Consider the following 24,897-nt stretch of genomic DNA (forward strand, 5'->3'; position numbering starts at 1 on the left):
TTCTTATTTGGATTGTTACGTTATTCATATTATTAGCCACGATTTCGCAACTTAAAATTTATGATACCATTTTCCGAAATTTAGTGGTTCAAAAGCGACCAAGTAAATATTAAGTCGGACCTCTCGCCGGTGTAGGATCGCAAAAGTCTAGTCGGCAGGTTATTGAACCACATTAGTAAGCACTTTAACCAAATGAAATTCGCGGAATAAACTGCCTTTTGTTTAGCGTATTTTTTAACGTAAGCGTTTTTTATCTTCTACTTCTAAATTAACAGCATCTTTTCATCTATTTTTACCTTTAGATTTATTCGATATCTATATTCTAGTTTGTACGCGGGCAGCGCCAAAACTTCCCGGCCTGAATATGAAAGAAACAAAGTAGAGTAATAATTTTTTATTATTTTTGAATGTATTCCCCCTTAACTTCAATACACTTATTACATCTCTTTATTAACAACTCAATCCCTTTAATATCCAAACAAATAATGGTCGGTTGGGGCCACATCTGGACTATAGGGAGGATGATTTATCTGTTGGAATCCGCACTCTAAAACGGCAGCTTATGCAACACCAGCAGTATGGACAGGCATTATCGCGCAAAGACGCACGCCCCTGGTCAGTTTTCCTCGACGTTTTACACGTATGCAGCCTCGCAATTTATGTAATAATGTTGCGTAATATTTACCATTGGCAGTGGTATTACTTTCTTTAAAATCTATCAAAAGAATTCCTTCACAAACCCAAAAGATCGTGTTTTGTTGACTTTTTTCGATAGAGGGTCATAGTAGAGAACCATGGTTTCATCTGCCGTCACAATAGTTTCTATCACAGGCTTCGGTTCCGACCCACAGAGTTTCAAAAAAGACCGCGCACACTCGACACGGCGTTGTTTTTGAATAGCCGAAAGGTTTTTAGGAACCCATCTTGCACACACCTAAATGATCATGCAGGATTCGACGAACACTTGTATCAGAAAGCTTAGTAATTTCTGAGATTTCTTTGACCTTTAAACGTCGATCACCCAATGCCACCTCTTCCACAATCCCTACAATATCTTCCGTTGTGACCTCCACTGGTCGACGAGTTCTTGAATCATCTTCAAGGGACTCCTGCTGCCCCGTTCGAAAACGGTTTGCCCATTCTTTCACCGCAGAATACGAAGGAGAACTTTGGCCGTACACACCATCCAGCCTTTGTTTAATAATTTTAGGTGCTAACCATTCTTTTGTCAAAAACTTAATGACTGTTCTATAGTCAATTTGCGTTATTTGCCACATTTTTTCGGACATGTCTTGTTACTTTCGAAAATCGATGAAATCTAATTTTCGAAAGTATCTGCGCTCCTATAAAAATTTTATATTTCGGTAACGGTAGCTCCTATGGATCGCCTGTGGTACAAAAATGATCACCGTCGAAAAAAAAGTTTTTTTTGTCTGTTTGTCCGTTCTCCGTTCTCGTCTTCTGGTTTTTCCTGAATAACTTTGGAACCGTTGGAGCTATAAAATTGAAATTTCCCTCCTTTTTAACCCTCCACGAGGCACATAAGCTTATAAGAAATGGCCCTGATCCGACGCCGGTATCCATCTTTTTTCACGATTTTCGACTATTTTTTGGACCTTGCTATGAAACACGATAAGTGTCCGAAATTTGAAGCAATCGACTTCATATTTGGCACAGCAGCTTTGCCCCGTGACGAAATCGTTAAAAATATGGCTAATAGGTTCAAACCGTGTTATAGGCCGCATCGAGAGCTACAATTTTTGTATTTGACAAGTGTCGAGCAATGTTTGCTTCATTTGCGTTAACTAATTACCCTTTTTTTGTCCTTGCAGAATTTACTAAGTACGGACTACCACAAGGTCAAAACCGAATCCGACATTAACTATGGTCTGTCCTCGCTGTCCTCCACATTGATTTTACACCCCCACGGTAAGTTAATTATAGAGTACTGGCAACAAATTCTAAATTTACATACAATTTTTATACAGGGTGTACAATAAGTAATAGTACAGGGCAAATTAGAAGTTGCTTTAGGTTAAAATATTACGATTTAACGAAACTTGATATTAAACGAGATACAGGTTTGCAATTTCATTTTTGATTTTTTTTAAATAGTTCCTGACATAAGTAGAAGTCGCTACGTATGGTGCTTTTCATCTGATACTTCCTAACTTTGTTGCGCGTCAGTGTTTGCAGTTTTTTTACACAAAATTTCAGTACATTTTTTATGCCATTAATCAAAATAATGTAGATAATACATAGGATATTATTTATTTTAAGAGAAACTCAAAAAACTTCGACGTCAATGAAATTTACACAAAAAAAGATTCTCATTCGGGAATAAATGTCAAAATGATTTCCATTCACTGCGATCATTTAGAGACACGTTTATTAAAAGAGTGCCCGATTTTAAATAATAATCCCTCGTTGCGAAATGATTTAGCGGCATTTTCAATCCTGTACCCTAACTCATCTCGAGTATGAACTATTTCTTCACGCACTAGCGGACTTCAAGTACCCTCGAACACAGAAATCAATCGAATTGAAATCTGGACTGCTAGGCGTCCAATGAATGTATTTGACTCCCATCTTTAGGTCTCCAATATGTCTCGAAAAGTAAAAACATTTAAACATTTAAAAACATTGGGTCGGCGTTTTCCTTATTTCCGAATTTTCAGCTACTTGGACTAAAATTTCTTCTTTCAGCTCCAGTGTAATCATTTTTCGATGGCCATATCATCCGTATATAAACATCACCATCATCTGTATATAAACATCTGTTGGTGGGTATGAACATATTATGTCGCGTATCTCCACGTTAAAAAACAATGTCTTGACATTATCGGAAAACTAACCCAAACATTTTAAAAACACCCAAAATACTGACAAACAGCAAAGAAATTCACTTGTCTCAATCAAAGCCTACTTTAAAAAGTTTTGGGGGCATTTTATGTGTTCCTTTCGCCGTAGCCTACTTCGCACCATTTTACTGTCTTTTATTGTGATTATGTTAGTCAAAGGCATTCTCACACGAAACTGTTCATTTAGGTGCGAAATTTGAAAGATATAACTTTTTGTGTTGAAAAGTTAAATTTCCTGTATCTGTGATGATTCGGGGATACTTCCTCTTTATTGACTGATCAAAATACCAGTGTATTTTAAATGAACAATTGCTGACGTTAATTGGCACCAAATAAAAAAAGCTAAGTTGCTTTTTTTTGGGTCATTTTAAATGAATAAAAACTACTTTTGAAATGCGACATTTGTATTAATGTCTCTCCATGGTTCAATTTAAACTGCCGTCATGCCACTCGTGATAGTCCCATTTGAAACACCCGAAACTGTTAATCTCTAAACAAAATTTAATGGACCAAGCTACTGACAAGAAACCTGAAGCAGATAACAACGTTGCGGCGCTTGCTGGTATTGAGGGAAACATCAACAACATTGATAGTAAGGCCGCGACCTCGTTTACGGCTTATCTTCGGTCGTAGGTCACCAGGACAATCGAAAGAGTATGATGACGTGAAACACGCGTCACTTTGGCAAAAAAGTCCTGCTTTTATTATATTGTTTGAGAGGGGCGGAGCTAAATGAGGCAGAGTCTCGGATGACTGATTCCCAAATTGGTGACAGGTTAAGATAAAAGGTTGGCAGAAGAATTGATTACATGCAAGAATTTTTGTTTTAATCGAATAACATTTTATGTCTAGTTTTGCCTTTCCCCCTGGACCATATTCTCTAGCGAAATATCTAGCTTCTCTATTAAAACCCTTTACAAAGAAAAGCGACTGTTTCGTACTTAATTCTTTTCACTTCATTGATTAAATAAAAAGCGTTACATTAAATAGACAAGATATTCTGGTTAATTTCGGCGTAGAGTCGATCTTCACTAAAGTTCCTATTCCTGAAATTCTCTTAATTGAAAAATGCTTGTCTGGAATATACTTTTCTTATAACGGTCAAATTTTTGATCAAACAAAATATTGTTAATAATAGATAAAAAGAATGAAAATATAGGCTGGTTCCACGCACTGAAGCCATTAAAAACAACGCCCCCGCGTGGAAAACAATGACATTTTGCAAGTGCAATTTATCATTCCGTGTTATATTTTGTGTGGTTATGTTTTGCAAACAAAGTGATACAGTTGACTCGTGTTTAATTTTAAACAACTGACGCGCAGCTGGCACGTACGCGTCCTGCCGTGGACCACGTACGGAAAAAAAATCCCGGGGATCGGTTTACTTTGCTCCGAATGGGGCCATTTTTGCGCCAAACTGAAGTTCGACATGGTCGACTGTATAATATTTCGTGCCGTGAAAAACAATGTGGTCTTTACGCCGTATTCCGGCGAATTTGGGTAACAATATTGTTTAGTTTTTAAATATCGCGATATTAATTCTTTTAAGGGTCGGTAGGAGGCGCTTCATGTCATGGTTTTCGCGATAATTTCAACAATACCATTTTACAAATCTTAAGCGCCATAATCCTCCGCAGAAATATGACACACCCACTACCAAAAAAAAAAAAGAGCTTGACACCTAAACTCATAAAAACCATGGAATTTTTTTATCCTAATAAGAATAAGTTTGCCTTGAATTTTATTTAAATAAAAGGTCAACAAAAAGAAGATATTTTTTAAATCACCCTTTAAATAGTAAATATCTAAAGCTTCTGCTGTTTCTGCTATTTGAAAGATTCTTTGGTTATTTTCGCTAAACAGAAGTTGGGTATATTGTTTCCAATGATTTAGCAGTTAATCAGATAAGACGATGATGCTGTTTGGCCTATAGGATCTGGAGTATGTTGTGGTGACTGCCAAGTATACAGATTCGTAAGAAGTTTAAACCATATGTTGGCGACCTCCAATGCCGAAATCACCAACCCACTTGACAACTATTTTATTTTATTGTGCATTTCGTGGCTCTCGAACTTCTCTCGGAAGGCCCAAAGTTATTCTTAAAATGTTGAGCGAATTTGATGTGTTTGATACGCTACGAATAATCTTTCTCGGCTCTTGATCGTTCATTTTGTAGCTCTTGAACTTTTCCTTTTCGAAGGCCCCGAGTGCTTCTCGAAACTTAATAGCACTCTCTTTGAAGTCGCCGAGCAAATTTGATATTTCTGAAACACCGAATTATCGAACCAACATTTTGCTTCAGCTATTCAAAATTATTGCACAAACCCGTCAATCTTTGTGATTTTTTTCTGGCGCGGTTTTTCTAAAAAAAATTTCGAATTGAAGAAAGTGTTATTTGCAGTTGAATGAATAGATCCATTCGTCATTTTGTAATTTTTATGATATATAGATCCCGTTAGACGTTTGCCTGTAGATTTATCTGCGAAACCGTAAGCTATCGATCGGCAGTGTAATTAACCAGGTAGCTGATGAAACATGTCTCCGAGCTAACGCTCGGATGATACGAATAGGGGCGTATCGCATGACAGCACGCCTCCGGGACAGATTCGCGAACATTAATTAGCCTCTTGCCCCGCGATAACGGCGGTGCGGATTGATTTCACGTGCGGGGGTAACTTTAGATTTGTTCCGCTCCGATCGGGGGTTTAAATTCGGCATTTAGTCGCTCAATTAACTCCCTTCTCGGGCGGCCTTTTAATTAGGCCTAAAAAATGTTCGACGTAATAGGGTAATTGTGCGTGTTACGCGAAATAGAAGTTGCAAGGGTTAGATGAAGTTGCCGCAGGGCTAGAGTTGGTGTATACGGTAATGGTTTACAAACTATATTGTTTTTTTAATATTTGCAATTAAAAAGTTCAAATTCGACAACGCACAGGGTGAGGAAAAAATACTAGCCTCTGATTTATTATTTTATATTATATATATATATATATATATATATATATATATATATATATATATATATATATATATATATATATATATATATATATATATATATATATATATATATATATATATATATATATATATATATATATATATATACATATATATATATATATATATATATACAGGGTTTTTCACTTAAAACTCCGCACGCCAATAAATCCAAAACGAAAATAAATATTTAATTTATGTAAAAAGTAGTCAAAGTGTGGGGTCAAGTAGATATTTCCTAAAGTTTAAAAAATTCGACGCCTGCAAAGAGCTGGGCGTCGCGACGCGCCGAAAAGTTATTCGATTGCAGAGACTTTGGAAATACGCGCATACAAAAGTACATATTATTTAAAAACTTTTTTGTTATTTGCTCAAACTTATTTACTTTACCCGTTTCTAAGTTATACCGATTTAAAGTAAACATTTCTTGATTAATAAAAAATGCGATTAACGCTTATTTTTACAAGTATGCCATGAATGTTAGTTACTATGGCAACCATTGTTATCGCAGTTGTTTTAAGTGCAATTACAAACAATAGATTTCAACTATTTTAGTATGATTTTATTTATTATTTTTTATCGATTTAGTTCTGATAACATGATAAATAAATGAAAAAACAGTAAAATGACTACAAGTTAATAACCAAAATTATTATTGCAATTAACTACATAATAAGACATTTCAAAAATTTTGTTCAAAATTATGTCCATCTGCTCGAACACAACTATCAAAAACTTTTAACAGATGAGCTTGGGTCACTTGTAGGAGATTCCTTCTTGTGATAGCGGCACACGCTGCACAAATTTTGTTAATGAGATCAGCCATATCTTCGATAGGTTCTTCATAGATAACGTTTTTTAGGTAGCCCCAAAGAAAATAATCTGGTGGTGTAATGTCCGGGGACCTCGCCGGCCACCTTACCGGTCCATTAGTACCAAACCATCTATTGGGATATTCTCGGTTCAAATACCTCGTTACTATTTGGGTATTATGTGCAGGCGCTCCATCCTGCTGTAGCCACATATTGATTCTAGTGTCAAGAGGCACTTCTTCTAATAGTTCCGGAAGTGTAGTTTGAAGAAATCTTAAATAGCGATCTGCATTTAAAGTTCCTTCGTAAAAGTAAGGTCCAGTAAGGAATCCATTTAATATGACCAAAAACGACAGTTGTGTCTATTAACGATTCCATTATTTTGAAATCGACTTTCGTCGCTCCATAAAATTTTCGAGAGAAAATTTGCATCTTGCCTATACAAATCGGACAATGTCGCTAAGAATACATTCTTCTAGCATAATCGCCTGGTTCTAGTTTATGAACTAGTTTACTTTTGTACGGGTGAAAAGAGTTTCTATGTAGAATTCTCCACGAAGAACTTAGGGTAACACTGGTATTTTCTTTTATCTCTGATAGGGATATCTTGGGGTTATTTTCAACCTGCTGAATTACAGCAGCAGTATTTTCATCATTTGTAGCCGTCCTGTTCCTATCTCTTTTAGGTTTTATGAAGCTGCCATATTCTCTTAAGTTTTTACATAAACTTGAAAAGGTTTTTGCATCGGGGACTCTTCTATGCGGATAACGCCGTGCGTAAATTCTTTTTGCTTCTCTACAATTGCATCTGCATTCTCCAAACACCAGTAACATGTCTACTTTTTCCTCATTGCTAAATTGCACCATTTTCACATAATAATTCTTAGTTTTTTTTTAACCGAACAAATTTGGATATTTCTTGTGACAAAATGTGACAATTTTTTGATACAGCAATAACAACTTACGTTTGTAATTGCAATTAAAACAACTACGATAACAATGGTTGCCATAGTAACTAACATTCATGGCATACTTGTAAAAATAAGCGTTAATCACATTTTTTATTAATCAAGAAATGTTTACTTTAAATCGGTATAACTTAGAAACGGGTAAAGTAAATAAGTTTGAGTAAATAACAAAAAATTTTTTTAAATAATATGTACTTTTGTATGCGCGTATTTCCAAAGTCTCTGCAATCGAATAATTTTTCGACGCGTCGCGACGCCCAGCTCTTTGCAGGCGCCGAATTTTTTAAACTTTAGGAAATATCTACTCGACCCCACACTTTGACTACTTTTTACATAAATTAAATATTTCTTTTCGTTTTGGACTTATTGGCGTGCGGAGTTTTAAGTGAAAAACCCTATATATATATATATATATATATATATATATATATATATATATATATATATATATATATATATATATATATATATATATATATATATATATATATATATATATATATATATATATATATATATGTATTGGTGGTAATCCGGGTGTTCATCCGTTCGTTGTTTGACCCTGGAGTAGGATCATTCGCCTGACGTTTCGCCAAAATATCACTTGGCATCTTCAGAGGCCGCGCGTACATGTCACTCGTACGTGTCCGCACTTATTTTTTTAGAGATTTCCAAAATACTGTTTTGTCTTTATTGTTTATATATGCTTTTTTCTCGCAATGGATCACTTTGTTAGTTTTCTATAACGGGTCTGGTTTTCAGGTGGTTTTTATTTTTGTACTTAAATTTGGCTTTATTTCTCAACTTTATTAGAAACTTTTCTGTGATCCAAGGTAAGTGTTTCTTTTTAAAGATGGAGCATTAGCATTCAATATAATGTTCATATATTCATTAAAGAAAGATACTCTTTCATCAATAGAATTTAAGTCAAACATATTACGCCAAGGTCGAAGAAATAATATCTACATTTTCTTGGTAAAGATCCACATTGTGATCGAAACTTTGAATTAAATGTCAACGCAAGAACAACTCATGCATTATTATTATTATCACATCAGTCGATCAAAATTTTACATTTTTTTTTTTTACACGTCCGATCAAATATTCTTTGGGTTCAATAAAACCCACGAAACTTTTGTATTTGTACTTATTTTTGTATGTTTTATGATTTAGATATCGTGTAAAAATTATACGGGAAAATCATTGCTTTAAGAAAAAACGGTAAATTTCATGTTACACTTTTATTGCACTGCAAATGTCAATTTTATTTTCACAAAAATCACGGTACAATTAACTTTTCCGCCGGTACCGGCGTGTTTCCACACGTGCCGCGCGAACTAATGTAGTTCCTAGATCATTCAACATTTTACGTGTTTGTTTTTAGACTTTAATGTGGTATTTTATAAATACGTCTCGCGAAAGCATCAAACAGCGATCAAAGTGATATACGATTCCGCGTACGCTTTCGGAAAGTGCGAATAAATTGCAACGTTTTGTTTCGGAAAATATAATAAGCGTCTAAAAATAGAAGCAAACGCTTTGCTTTTGCTTATTTCTCGGCCAGCATCGAAAGTTTTGGTTAAATATGATACCTTACCACCATTTGGGGTCTACGGGACAAATGTCATTTGACAGTTGTACCAATTCATAGTATTTAGAGGTTAGGTTTGACTATTTTTGTTGTTATGGAACAACAATAGACTTCATTTAATTTAAATGTGTATAAGTGCAGGAGAAATCGAGAAGTGCACCTCCGGGTTCCACCTTTTCCGCCTTTGAAAAATTATATTATGTTAGTTCCAGATCTGCCACCATCTCCGAACTGCAGTCTCAGCCGAACGCCGACCAGCATCCTTGACAACCACGGTAAGACACCGGAAGAATTTTTACGTGCGTTGAGCAACTTCAACTACTCTTACGCGGCACTCAATACGATGGCTATAAATTCGAGCCCGATGAAATTCGCGAAACATAGTTTGGGAATGACCTACATTGACGTCTCAAAATGTCAAAGGACAGGTCCTAGCAACTCATAGTATGCACTCATAGAAAGCAGTGTTTATTTCGAGTCTACTCTTATACTTGTTTTGCACTGGCGATAAACTCATCAAGCAATTGATAAAGTTCTCGATCAAACGTACACCGCGGACAAGTTAAATTGACGTCTCAAAATGTCATTTATCAGTTCTACCAATTCATAGTATTTAGACTGTTTCTGTTGTTATGAAACAGTATTTATTTTCTTAATACACTTCATTTAATTGATATGTTTGAGCCACAGTCAAAAAATACCTAACAATAATGGAAATGATCCAAATAATGTATATATTAATAAATAAAATCCGGCATCTAAACGTTCTGGTTGCTGCCCAACATCATTCCACCAACTAATGTATAGGTCATGACAGAACGAGAGGTGAAGAATCGCAAAATACAAAAATTTCATGACGAGCAACAAAATCATATTCCTTATATTTTTAAACACTCAAAAGTTACCATTTTAAATCTATTATTATCTAGAATTACTTTTATGATGGATAAAAATAGTATTGCAATTAAAGTGCTCTAATTTATATGATTTTAATTTGACAATAACAAGTGAAACTAAATAACTCAAAAATTGAGATCTACATACGCCTCCCGTCTTTTTGTAAACAAATGATTGCCCTTCTAGATGACTGATGCGGTGTTGCGTAATATGCCTTATAATTTCTCCTAGATAATTAAGGTTAAGTTCTTCAAACGATCCCACAAAAAAAAAATGAAGGGGTGCGGAAAAGTTCTATCGAAATATTCGTTGATCCTGGCTGCACTGTAACAAGCAGCTCCATTATTCTGATACCAATAAACGTGTCACGCATTTAATGGCCGATGGTGAATAAAATCAAAAACTTGTAAATCTCACTAGTAACACTTTAGCGGAAAAAATATGCACCCACTATGTGATTGTTTAAAATCTGGCAGAAAACATTTGTCTTGAAATTTTGTCTCACATCGTCACACCAATGACAATTCAGGGAGCATTAATTAATTTAATTCAATTACCACTTATTCTTTGTCTATTTTGCGGTAATTTAATCGTTAATATATTTTCCTGGCTGCATTATTGTTTAGACGATTAAATTGAAAATCAGTGCGCTGCACCCTGCACTCCTTCTGGATTTCGACTGCGTCAGGTATTGTTTTGCTGATGTTTCGCCTATCCTTCTGCCGACTTCTTCATCCATACAGGTTCGACAGATTTAAAAAAATTATATTACGTTAGTTCCAGATCTGCCACCATCTCCGAACTGTAGCCTGAGCCGAACGCCGACTAGCGTCCTCGACAATCACGGTAAGCCCTCCCCCCAAACCCTACAAAATTCCTGTAACTCTCCTGTACCACCCCTAGCAACAATACGCCCAGGCAGCAAAATTATTAATAACTATAATAATTATTCTTGGAACATACAACAGCATAAATTAAAGAAAATATGGTCTGTGGCCTTGAAACCAAGCACAGACCATGAAACGCGATTCCATCTCTCGGGGCTTGTACAAACGTTGGCCGATTTTATTTGTGTTCGAATGGCATGTTTTTTGCTTGAAATTGTGTTCGACAGATCTAGTTTTTTTTTTAATTTGGTGACGACCTTGGGGACATTAACGGGGCTAATATGTTGACAGCATCCCGATAGGTATTATAATTATCATCAATATTAAGAACTGTTACAATTTTTTCGACAATGGTATTAATGTTTAAAGTAACCAAGAAACTGGAAAACATTTTTTTTCAAACAGAAATTGTAATTTCGAAACTGTCACTGGCACTGACAAAATAAATTGTTTCAAGGCCTACCCAGATATCACGTTCATACGTGCTGCATGAATATGAATTACTGTTGCCATTTTAACTGCCATATGCGTATGATAGCAGTAAATAGTTTTCATTTTCCTAAAATAATGACAAGCAGAAATTAGTAACGACGGGTATACGGAAAACATCTCTCAAAGTTTGAATTTTTAGGGTTTTAAATTCGTTTTGTCGTATTTTAGGTTAGGAAAGAGATATCGAGATTCGGTTTTACATGGCGTGTTTACTTGATTATTTATATAGTTTACTGACATGTCATTTAAAAGTGAAGTATAAGTTACACCCGTATAAGGTCCTTCCGATGAATATAAAAGGCAGAATGTATAGAAGATCTCAAGAAGATGGAAATTTTCTAAACAAATTAATAATTACGGATGAGTCTTCTTTCGCCGCAGCAAGTCTATTTAATAGGAAGAATAAACATTTTTGATCCACCAATAATCCACACAAAATGCAGGCAGTGAAAAGAATGAACGTCAGTCAAATGTATGGTGTGGTATGTTGAACGATATGGTTGTCGGACCAATTATGTACGAATTATCCTTGAATGGCCAACGATATTTAAATTTCCTTTCAACAGAAATGGAACAGTTGTTGGAAAATGTGCCAGTTAGGAATTATTTTAATTTAATTTGGCATCAAGATGGCGCACCTCCACATAATGTCCAACCGGTTACCGATTCTTTAAATAATAAATAAAAAATAAAATTTATTATATGAAAACCCTGATTTTATCACCTCGTGTATTAATCCTTACTAATTAATAATGTTACCCTGCATATCTTTAGGTTAGATTAATTGTCAAAAGTAGAACTATGTTCGCTATCAAGGCAGACTTGACCATTTCTAAAACAATATGGCCGTTGTCCAGAAATCGAATGAAATATCTCAAAAACGGCTATATGTTTTTGAAATCAGGAAAAAGAGATCCACGATTTGAGCTAGCAATATGTAGGGCATTCCATTTTGACAGCTTGCGATCGTCGTTTGTTTTTCTGACATTTGCCGCAGACAATAGAGACTTCAAACTTTTTTTCAAAATTAACTCTGTAGGTGAATGAATAAGCCAGTACTTCCAAGTCCCAGAGCCTTTGGAAAATTATGCTATGTTAGTTTCAGATCTGCCGCCGTCTCCGAACTGTAGCCTGAGTCGAACGCCGACCGGTGTCCTCGAGAGTCACGATAACGCCTCGCCCAAAACCCCAAAACATTCCTCACGAGCGTCGAGCGGCAACTCTTGCCAGTCGCCTCAACCTCAGCCTTCCTCCTCCACCACCCCCAGCAACAACACGCCCAGCAGTACCGAAACCAAACCTCCTTACTCTTACGTGGCACTCATCGCGATGGCTATAAAGTCGAAACCGTTGAAACGCGCCACCCTATCGGAAATCTACGCCTTCATAACCTCGAAATTCTCGTATTACGAGACCAACAAGAAAGGCTGGCAGAACTCGATCAGGCACAACCTGAGCTTGAACGAGTGTTTCATCAAGGTGCCGCGGGAGGGCGGTGCCGAAAGGAAAGGCAATTACTGGATGCTCGATCCTCAGTACGAGGGCATGTTCGAGAACGGGAACTTCAAGCGCAGGAGGAGAATGAAACGTCCCGCTGCGTCGGCGCCGTATCCGAAAACTTTCTTCGGTGATGCTTTCGGCCAACACGCGTTGCCGACACTTCCGAGGAACATTTTTACCACACCGCCGACCTACGCTCCAGCTTACTCCAGATACGACGCTCCGTGGCTCGGCCAGTCGCAGCTGACCTCCTACAGCACCTGCAACTCCACCGGATATCCTCAGCAACCGTAAGCGTAATTGCGTGTTCTATTTAGTGATCAAGAAGTTCCCGGAACAATCACCATTGTTCGGATTTGGGTTCTCTTTTTTGTTAACTTGGTATACTCGAACCAGAAATATAGTGCTTTTACAACCGAGCGCGTGATTCCTGGACCGTCCTAGGAATTTATATTTTACGTCGAGCAATTTTTGAAACATGTAAATAGTTTTGAACTAATATTTAAGCACACTTGAATCTTGTACGTTTTTTGGCAGACAAAAATAAGGCATCTTCCACCCAACCATTTTTGGACCCAGGATGAAGAACTGTTATGCGTTTTCCATGTGACTTGTTCCTGTTATCCTTTTTTTACTGTGTCATGAGTGTCGAACCACGTTTGGAACTAAAAATCCATTTTCTTGAAAAAAGTACGCAAACACCCTTCAGTCAGTACTTTTTTTAGAAGCATCGTAGATTATACGCCTAATTAGATCTGCGTGTTGCTAGCTCAGTTTCCTCTTGACTATCCCATTTGCAACAATTTTTCTCACAGTTGACTTCGGAACTTTGGTCATATCACTTCCCCTTCAGAATTTCTTATAAAATTGTAAACATTCAAAACAATTTGTTCAGCATCCAAGGACAAATGGAAATGTAATTCGTCTTCTAAATTGTCATTAGGTTCGACTGCCATCTCCAGTTCATCTTCAAATTCTGCGTTGCTTTCCATATCTTCTTCTGACAGGGGAACATCTGCTTCATTCCACGGTCTCCACATTTTAAAGTGTTAAAAAACATGAACCTTTAAAAAATGTTTAATTGTAAGATTCTAATAAATATTTATCTGTATTCTTACGACGTACAGCGAATATAATCTATGTAGAAGACACAAATATACAAGAAGAAGAATGAAGAATGTTCCTAATCGACATGCACACAAGATTAAAATGATTATTTTCAAACTTATCTGTAAGATACACAAATAAAAATTAGTATTAATCATGGGTGATTTTATCATTAGGGGTAAAAACCCCTATAAAAAAAGGATATGGGTTCTTTTTTTTGTTAAGTTAAATATATATAATATTTTATGTATTCTTTTTAATAAAGTATCAGTCACTTAAAAAATCGTCACTACTGTCACCTGTCAATTGTCAATGATCAGTTTCGTCACTAATCGTTCGCGATGATTTTATTACTTGTTTTTCACAGCTAGACCAGCTTCGTACTGATATTTTAGCACGCATCTTCCACCCAACCATTTTTGGACCCAGCATGAAGAATGATTATGTCGGCACGTCTAGTACACACTTGTTACTGTTTGTCACGCCATCTTTTTTTTAATGTGTCGTGTTTATAGATTTCTATAGCATAACAACCTAACAATCTTAACCGCGACTCAGATCTCTACCTGTCAGCAATTTGGGAATCAGTCATCCGAGACGGTGTTTATACTCCTCATTTAGCTCCGCCCCCCTCAAACAATATATAAGCAGGTACAAAGTAAAATACGAGCCAGTTTCAGTCAAGCTCTGAAGAAGCCAACGGGATGATTGCCGAAACGTCAGCAATTTCGACTAAGCAAAAACCAACGCAGGAGGTATCCAGAAGTTTTTTAAAAAGCATTACAGTAGGCTGTGGAAGTTTCTTTGAAAAATTAAATGATATTTCATTAAAAAAAACGACGATTTGATCCACATTTTTCGGTGAAATTGTGTTTTTTCTGGAATTAATGATGCCAGATTTCGAAAATATCCTTTCAGAAGGCACTGATGTCGCAGGAAAAGCAGAGATATTTTTGATGCATTTTGAATTTTGAACATAATTATTTAAAGAAATAAAAATAAAATGAAAATTTGCTAGCCAGTCTCCAGGAACTAGTAGCGGAAACATTGGGAGTCAGTTTAAGGACTATCAGGAAATAATGTATAGGTATTGGTATTGGTATTGGTATTAAAGGGGGGCGCCCTCGCGGGCGTCCAAGCACTTAGGCCACCAGATGGGCCCGTTGTGCCCCCAGGCCGCTCTAGAGGGCGTCCAGAATGCCGCCCCTCCTGTAGAAGGTCAGCAACTCCTTTAGCCCAATACCGTGCACTGAGTCCGGATCGATCAGGGCCGTTCCGAAGACTCCCAATCTTGCCCATGTCAAGGCAGGGCACTCGGTGAGCAGATGATACGGGGTCTCCTCCCCTTCCATGCACCACCTACACTCCGGGTCGTCTCCAATGCCTAGCAAGCAGAGATGCCTCCTAAGCCTGCAATGTCCTGTGTAGGCCCCTGTTAGTGCTCTACACTCCCTCCTGGTCAGTCTAAGCAGCTCCCTGGTCCGAGGAAGGGCGGGCCCATCCATCATAAGCCTCGCCTGCCTCATTCCCGGAGCAACTCTCCAGCCCCCCGCGGCCCGGTCTCTCGCCCAGGCTTCGAGAGCTCCCCGCCTCACACACGGGGCGATCCCCAAGCGGGGCTCTGGCCCTATATGCCTATGCGAGGAGCCCTCCCTGGCTAAGGCGTCCGCTGCCTCATTGCCCCGGACACCGGTGTGACCCGGAACCCAGACCAACGTGACCTTTCTCTCCTCGGCCACCCTCCTCAGTACCCCTTTGCACTCCTTTATCAACAAGGAGCGCGTACGCACTGACTTCAGCGCCATGAGTGCAGCCCTACTATCCGAGCAGAAGAAGACTCTCCTGCTTCCGTAGTTGAGCCGAAGCACCTCTCTGGCCGCCATCAATAAAGCGAAAATTTCCGCCAGAGGGACCGACAAGCTTGATCCCGTTGTCTCGCAGTACGCTCCAGCTCCGACCAGATCTCCCATTCTGGACCCGTCCGTGTACCAGACAAGTCCATCCCAGGAGCCGACTCTGCCCTCTCTCCAATCATGATGTATAGGAAAGAAAACTATTATAGATAAAAAATTATAAGCCCTCATCATAGGCAAAAAGACGAATTTTCTACATTTGGGCTATATCTCGAGAATGGTTATTATACAAAATTTGTTGACTATACCACTGAACTTCACACCAGTTTGACGAGTTGATAAGAATATCAAAAACTCATAAAATGACCCAATCAGCGATGCTCAACTATTTGTTAAGTCGCTCTGTAGTGCATTTGCGTATATAATGTGCTTTTATTACTCTACACCATTCTGAAATAGACTTTATGAGTTAGAGTTCAACATCGAAAAACTAATTGCCTCCAAAAAATGACCTCTTGAATTTTTCCAGGTATCCTTCAGCAGCGGCTTTCAGTCCATGCAGCGTACGGCAAGAAACTACGATGCGCTACCCCCCCTATTGGCCACCCGAGAGTGAGTACTCCCCCGGTCCCCATAGTTCACCCCCCCGCTGACCCACAACTACTGTTACAGTGGTGACTACAGTAAAAGAGGAAGACGAGCAAGATTACCCTACAGAGTTCATTCACAACTACTTTCCGTGATGAAGCGCAGACCACATCTAGTCGAAGGATACGGAGCAAAGATATTTCAGGTTTATTTATTGATTATTTTAGGATGCGGGATAAGAGAGAGGGGAGCAAAGACACAGCAAGTGATAAAAAAGTACTTTAATCTATTGTAGTGTAAGTGTAAATAGTTGTTTTTCTTTCAAACGGGCAATGTGAATAGACCTCTGCAAACCATGTGATTTATTTAGATATATTCGGTAACAAATATGCAATCCGTGGTGTGACTAAAATAGAGGAAGAGAGAATTAAAACAATGTTAATGTACTATAGTATTTTCGCTGAATCGTAATGTTGTTCGGTTCTTCGCTATAAGGGGAAACTTTTGGGAAAATGTGAACACTTTTTCCCGAAAACTCTGGCTATATAGTAACGGTATCGAAATATTTGGATATTGTTTTTTTTTTAAGCCCTGAGATCAAATGCTCTTCTTAAATCTGGCCTTTTGGGTATATTTCGAATTAAAAAAAAAAGTGTAAAAAAATCAAATGTTACCGTCGTTTCCGGTCAAACAGGACGTGCATTGATTTCGTAAAAGTTAAAGTGTTTCCACTTTCTTCTGTCACCCTGTATATGTTAGGCGAAGGAATAATTATATACTGTTAATAAAACTCGTCCACGAATACAGTGTCATTGACTTGGAACTATGAGCAAAGCACATTTATTTTCTCAGAAACGAGATGGTACCTATGACTATATTTTGGTCAGCGCAAATGTCACGTCGTAATGTTTAAAACCCAGACGAATTTCGCAAGCTTTGGTAAATCTTAAGGAAATCGCCTATACGAGTATCGCTAGTGCACAATACAGTTTTTTTTTATAATTTCCATTTGGGTTGGACGTAAAATGTAAAAGAGTCTTTTTATCAATGTCAACCTTTCCGTTTCGTTACTCCGTCCGATGATGTAGCGTTAGGACAGAAAATAATGTTTTGGTTTAATTTATTGCATTGTACGTGTTTAATAATTTATCATGGCCTTGAAAATAAACCTTTCTATAAATTCGTCGAAGACACGTTTCATTTCGAACTGCGTTTCTAACTACCATGCCGATGCTGATCCCAAAAGTTTCAGTAGCAACAAAGTTAAGCCGGTTAATTATATAATAAATACACATAAATAGAAAATAACACTAGCTATTTGCACACTACTATTCCCTATACACCCCACTAGGAATTTATATAAAGCCTCTATCTACGTGCGGCGATTATATATAGTTGTGAGACCCGGCTTTTCTTTTCGACTGACTCACTCCCGTTCCTGATTACGTCTGAGATCTTGGAACGCACACAGTGTCTACATAAAGCTACGAATTTCGATATGCAAGGGAATTACACAGTGCAAATAATAACATATAAAAGTATACGAACAAATGAAGCAACAGGGGATCAAGACCGTAACCTTGTGGTATACTTCTAAGTCTAGATTTTTAGTTCCACGATTATACTATATAAGGAGTGCCAGAATCTGATGGCGTCATTATAGGAACACCGGCACTTAAGACCTTAACTTCAGAGTGAATGTAGAGTAAGGGGATGTCAAGAGTTAGGCTCCTACTTAAAAAATAAACTCATAAAACATATTTGTTAGTTTTTAGAGCCGTTAAAAAAATATTATATAATCCCGAAGCTTCTTAATTGTATTGTATTAATATTAACATAATATTTATTATATTAATTTAATAATTATTATGTTAAAAAAATATATTTTCATCCTATTTTTCCGAAATTATAGTAATAACTTCCGCAAATAGAGTAAAAAATTTTAAAAAAAAATTGAGCTTAGTTCTTACCTTATACTAATACATATTTTCGAAAAGCTTGAATGATTTCCAATTAATGTAAAGGATAATATATGGGGTGTTGCATTTAAAAAATATATGCTTGCTTCGTAACAAACAAATGGTTAGAGCAAGTAAAAAGGAAACTGCACCACTATTTTTTCTGACAGCGGCCATTTTGTTTGTTGAAAGCCGCAACGTCTTATGGGTCCTACGTCAGAATTTACCATCAGAGCTGCCATTGGTTAAAAACGAAATTTTGAATCTCGCGCATGCGCACGTTGAATGGACCTTCTCAAAAAGTTTTTACGTAATTGCTTCATAGTTTCTGTACTGTCACCATCTGCAGGGCTTCTATATGTCTAGTAGCTATATAGGTCGACCAATCAATGATCTGTTCCAAGCTAAACGCAGTTAGACTGAAACATAGACATTTTAAATAAATAAAATCGCTTCCTAAAACACTAGAGAGCCCCGACCTTACTAAGTATAGAACAAAACAGATACCCAAAACTTCGAATTCAAAAAGTGGTTTTATTTTAGATATACGAACGCGTAATATTAATAAAGCGCAGTAAATCACCGGATTGACACTTAACGCGGGAACCACATTAGCCGAAAATTTTTGTATCCCGGTCGGGAGAGTTTCTTTTAACCTTTGCGACAGGAAGCCGGCTCAGAGTGTCGCCTTCAGAAAGATATACAGGCGACAGCTGACTAGGATTCCCGATTTTAACAGTATTTCGGGGTCCCCCGGTCGAGAAAAATTGGTTGACGTGGGCGGCTATCACAAAATTTATTCCTATTTATAGCCGGTGTTTTTGTTTATACCGCTAAGGCTGCGTCACTGACGTCACGGAGCGACCGTCTCGCAATTATGACGTCTGAATACTTTTTCGAAATCAACAAAACCGGGGTAGACGTCTTGGTTCATGACAAAATTCCAGGTATATGCGGCACAGGTCATTTCATATAGGCACATAGACAGAATGAACTTCGTAAAAGCTCAGTCTCATTCAATTTTAACTGATACGAATTGTGGAAAGATCCGCGCAAGCTGTAAGAACGAAATATGGCCGAACAGGTCCGTACTTTGCTCAGGATTTAATTATTTGGGGTTTTGTTGGGAGCCAACCAACCACTTTCTGTGTTTTTAACTTTAAATTTTCGAGAAAATCGTAAAAATAGCTGTTTTTGCCGTGAAGCGCCCCCTACCGACTCGTAAAAGAATTAATATCGTGATATTGACATGTCAGTGGAAGCTCCTGCAAATACTCCTTAAAACTAAACTAAGTTCGTCGAAATCGCACTAGAAAGACATAAGTTATCAACTTTTTCTAAACCAATATTTGACCCTTCCCCCGCCCTTAATTTGACAAGATAGAAAAAAATTGGTCAAACAAACAGGTTCCTTACGTTAAAACTGATTTTTATATATGTTTCTCATGTTTTCGCGTACCATTTAACCGTCGATGTGGTGCTTTTTTTGACGGAATCTATTTGCCACCTACCCGATAATTTCGCCAGTCATGAATCAATACGCCACGGGCATTTTGAATGTTTTAAATAGCCCAAAACGTGACGAAATGCGACTTCGTGAACGCGAGAGGCTTTATTTAAAGCGCAAACCCGAAACGATTAGGCCATATAAAATATGGCCACTTTTTGGGTGAACGTTCTTTATACTAACGCCAGCCGCGAGACGTATTTTTGACTCGGCTAACGTCTCCCTAGGGATTATACGGGAATGCCCGTAAAACGGTGAGAGAGTGCGCCGTCACACACAACTTCACTGCATAAGATTTTAAACGCTTAAAGAATCTCGTTTCAGTATTTGTGTCAACAAAATTTCGTCCACATTAGTCGTTTAATACATCCAAATATAAAAAAACGTATTTATTTATTTATATATATATATATATATATATATATATATATATATATATATATATATATATATATATATATATATATATATATATATGCAATAAACAGAGTTAGGGTCCAATAAAGTAGCTACCAAAAAAAAAAGAATAATAACGATACTTCTTTGATTTTCGCTATCAGCGGAGCCAAAACGAGCACACTTTTTGCCATCAAATAGTTTAGCCGTCCTAGCGAAAAATGTCTGCTGCATTTTTTGTTGTTTTCAGAGTCACTATCACTCAGTTCATTTAAGTTTTTCCCGTTGAAATTTTTCAGCCGCACAAACTTAAATATACAAAATATATTTTGAGGTTATGTTGGTCCACTTCCGTCAGCAACTATTAAATTATAGCCTAACGCTAAAGCTACGTTTACATGAATAAATTTAGGATACCGAAAAAGCTGAACTTTCCATGCATTGAACAGCGACGTCATTTCAATAACACCCCGTATGTAATAAACGCTAGTAAATAAAAATTAAAATGATATTTACTACAAAGTGACTTGTTTGCATACGGCGATGAGTGTTTGTTGTCCGTGTTTGCTCGAGTTTGATAAACACAAAGATTCGGAATGACACTTTTCAAAATATCCATTTAACATTTTGACGAGTTGTTTGTTTTGAGAGGCGTTTAACGCGTCCTATATAATCCCCAAACCGAAATCATCGAAAATAAAGAAACTATATATTGGAGAGGCTTGATCTCGGGGGACATTAATGCGGACTTTTCGACAGCTTTATTTCCGTCGTTATTTTTTATACGTTGGCTTTCAGCGGAACGTTCGGTTCTGTGTGTGTGTGTGTTTTTTTTTATTATAGACGATCATTGTTCTCTCTTTCGTAAGAAGGTACGTAAAAATAAAATGTTACGGCAAACTTTGGTAAATACGAAAATTTGTATTAATAACGGCCATTTCTTTTGACATTTTTTTCAAATATCTCGCCCATCCTGTATGATAGACGCAGCCTCTCTCTCTCCATATATGTTATGATACTCTTTAAAACACTTACGGCTAATAATTTACCAACAAAAACAACATTTTCGGGGTCTTTTTGTTTTTATTACCTAAAATTGACGAACCCTGTACATAACCTAAAAAGTGACCGAAGTAAAAGTTATAGCCCTGGATCTCCCACGTTTCCTGGTATATGAATTTTTCCAATAAAGTAAATGGCTTTCGAGAAAATACATGTTATCTGAAATCAAAGGTAAATGACGTCACCGCGCCCAGGTTGAGAGTGAGATAAAAATATGAGTAAGTAAATAAAGCGTGCGCGATAGACTAAAACCGTAAATAAAAAAATTATAACTCTTGATGCGGCCTTTGTTACTGTATAAACCAAATACAAATATTTTCACGAATTTTGATTTACGGCTACGGTTAATCAAGATTTTTGCCCATAATTGAAAAACGCTGTACTTAATCGAAAAAATGCCAAAAATAAAAGTTATAGGGCTGGATCTTCCGCGTTTTTTGGTTGATGAATTTTGCCGATCAGGTAACCGAGCTTCGTGTCTGTACCAAATTTGAAGTCAATAGCTTCAAATTTCGAGCACTTATCCTGTTTCATAGCAATGTCCAAAAAACAGTAGAAAAACGAAAAAAAAAAGATGGTCGGCAATGTCCCATCGCCGCCATTTTCAAAAATCTTAGAGAGAGTCGAAATATACAAGAACAGAGAACGGTTTTTGGGTTTTTCGAAAGTAATAATCGTCTTAGGGATAGACAAATCCTCATTTTTAATAGAACGCCCTATGTATTTTTACCCAGGATGAAAGTTCTGCAGCATCCCGATTTCAAAAATCTTGATCTTCAGAGTAACATATATTATCAACAAACGGTGTTTTTCGAAATTATAATTAGTAGTCGTGACACTATTAATATCCGTTAGGATCTCTTTAAAACTTATAAACCAGAAGGTGGGTACTAAATTCTATTTTTGAAATAATAAAAATGAAAAAATAAAAAAAAAAGAAAATAATAAACAGCATTAAATACATCACAGGTATAATTTTTTAAAAAATTGCATGCCGGCTTGTGATACCTATATGTTAAAGTATTTTAAATAATTTGAATTTTGCTAAAATATAATTTCAATTGCTCGAACACTTAAGAAATGTTATATAAGCGAAATTTGCAATAAAGTTTAACAACAAACCACATATCCCAATTGTAAAAAACTTACGGATATATTTTTTAATTACGCCATTTGCCAATATGATATGTGGAAATGTGAGTTTATTGCTGCAAAATTTGTGAATTTTAATTATATAATTTATTTCTGTATTGATGACTTTTTTCGTATTTTTTTACATAATAATATTAATAATAGTAATAATAACAATAATAAATAAGATATTTGGAAATTCTGGCTGGAATGGCCTCAGCATAGACAGGGCTACTATACCTAGCATCTAAGCATAAACTAGACAACTATCTAATCAAAATTGAAGAAAAATCAGTATTTTGACAACATTCTCCAAGGATAAAAATCACATAAATACACAGTTTTGGGGATTTATTTAACTGAACCACAATAATTATTTGAATTTTAACAATTAAGAAAGAAAACCACTACAGAAAAACAAGACAAAACTGTTAATTTTTCAAAGACTGACAATGAGATTATCCAATGGTTCTAAGTATCACAACAAAAAAACAAAAATAACCAAAACCGCCATTTCGCATGATCTGGGAAAAGGGGGACAGCTGAACTTATACCCAAAGAAAAAAACCCATTTAATGGTCTTTCGAGAAAATTAATTTGCATTATAAATAGAAACCAAAATGAAAAGATGAAATTTGTAACGGACAAGTAAACAAATGATAAAAAATTGGTTCATAAAAATCTAAAAGCCATATTATTACAGATACAGATACTTCCTTAACCCCTTTGTAAAGGGCCCTATTTACGAAAACCCGACACCCTGTATATACGTAGAACGCGGTGCAAATATAGAACTCCTTTTGAACATGTGCCGACAGTCACTTATCCGGACGATTTATGTGGGCTAATCTTCGTGTGTAGGCGAAAGATTTTAAACCAAATACGTGTTTAGTAAATAGGGTGTTTAAGGGCGGCAAAGGATCGCGCGTCGACTGTTAAAAGTGGGGTGGAAGTCTTCCTTTCCCGAACGTATTTGTGTATCCGGCCGCGCGAGGTGATGAATTGACGCCATTTAACTCCCAAGGAGATATATACAGATGCGTACGTACCGTCAATTTTTAAATCCGTGGACCGGGACGACGGTGACGGGTGACGTTTTTTCGTTATTTCCCGCAGTGTTCAACAAGCAGGCTTTGAACTATCTAAAAACAATTAAATCGCAGGGTAATCTCCATCTCCAAATCTCCAACTGACATCCGAAGCACAGTCTTTCAGTTCAAGAATAAAGGGATCCATTTTTCTTTTTTTTTTAACAGAAAAAAAATTGAAATGCTTATTTTTTGATTTCATCGGTTTTTCGAAAGTAACAAGGTGATATTATTTTACATTAGTTACTCATCCAAATGCAGCTACTCTGTGCAAATATTTATCTTATATACCGAATCTTGCATTAAACAATGAAGCATTAAGGTATTTTACCTTACTGTTAATAAGAAAAGAAATATTCCCAAAACTTTATATGTATTGTAACCTTATTTTTCGAAATATCTATACAGCATATATTTTTGAAAAGCTAAAAACAAACTGAATAGGAAGAAGTAAAAGTAAACATATAACGAATTCGATCCGGTTTATATTAACTTGTCCATTTTGTTGTGTCATCAGCACGACAGCACGTTATTAACATTTAAATTTTGCAATTATTCCACTATGGCACAGTATTTTGAATTTTATTATTACTAGATTAATTAAATAACATGTTAATAACATTAATAGAATAAATTAATAACATAACTTCATTACGGCCCGTCCCAAAAATTATCAATCCATGAATCCTTCAAACTACGTCGATGAAAGTTGCCATATTTTCTCAACCGTTAACGCCAAATAAATCATTTTTAAGCTAACGAATTCAAGAGATTTAATAACCGTTATAAACAATTTTATTTCTAACATCAACTCCAACTGACAATCACAAAGAGACCAAGTGCCATTAAAAACCCAAATCTGGCAACCCTGACCCCGGCAAAGTGCGAAGCCGAATTTTTATTTTATAACATTCCATTGGCACTGGCGTGGTTTCTAAATTAGTTGTGGATTCACCTCAATTGATCTACGATAGGGCGCATTGCCCTTCCTATTGGCGCTATTGGTCACATGGTCTGTGTAGAACATCCTACTACATGAAAATAATTTTAGGTTATACATTTTACGTACAATATCGAAGTGAAATATGAAATACCCGGATTGAGTATTGATTTTTGTCAGCGTTCTCTTCTAAGCTTCTGCATTTTTGAAAGCAAAATCTAAAAAAATTGTGGAAGACATTTCCAACTCTAATGTCGCG

At 36.6% G+C, this 24,897-nt stretch overlaps 1 protein-coding gene across 2 annotated transcripts in view; it reads left to right on the plus strand.

Moving 5' to 3' along the window:
- The window catches only part of LOC132696557 (forkhead box protein E3-like), a 34,875-nt gene extending 17,138 nt beyond the window's left edge, over positions 1-17,737 (plus strand). The window contains exons 2-7 of one of the 2 annotated variants that reach the window (XM_060661450.1): positions 1,833-1,929; positions 9,439-9,507; positions 10,907-10,975; positions 12,608-13,298; positions 16,498-16,580; positions 16,641-17,737. In XM_060661450.1, coding sequence (XP_060517433.1) covers positions 1,833-1,929; positions 9,439-9,507; positions 10,907-10,975; positions 12,608-13,298; positions 16,498-16,580; positions 16,641-16,711 — 1,080 coding nt within the window. In that variant the 3' untranslated portion in view covers positions 16,712-17,737. The remainder of the gene's footprint in view (positions 1-1,832; positions 1,930-9,438; positions 9,508-10,906; positions 10,976-12,607; positions 13,299-16,497; positions 16,581-16,640) is intronic. The other variant, XM_060661451.1, reaches the window with a different exon arrangement.
- The last annotated feature ends 7,160 nt before the right edge of the window (positions 17,738-24,897 follow it).

This window comes from Cylas formicarius, unplaced genomic scaffold (assembly GCF_029955315.1).
Source record: "Cylas formicarius isolate icCylForm1 unplaced genomic scaffold, icCylForm1.1 PGA_scaffold_1__22_contigs__length_36826433, whole genome shotgun sequence".
Classification (NCBI taxonomy): domain Eukaryota; kingdom Metazoa; phylum Arthropoda; class Insecta; order Coleoptera; family Brentidae; genus Cylas; species Cylas formicarius.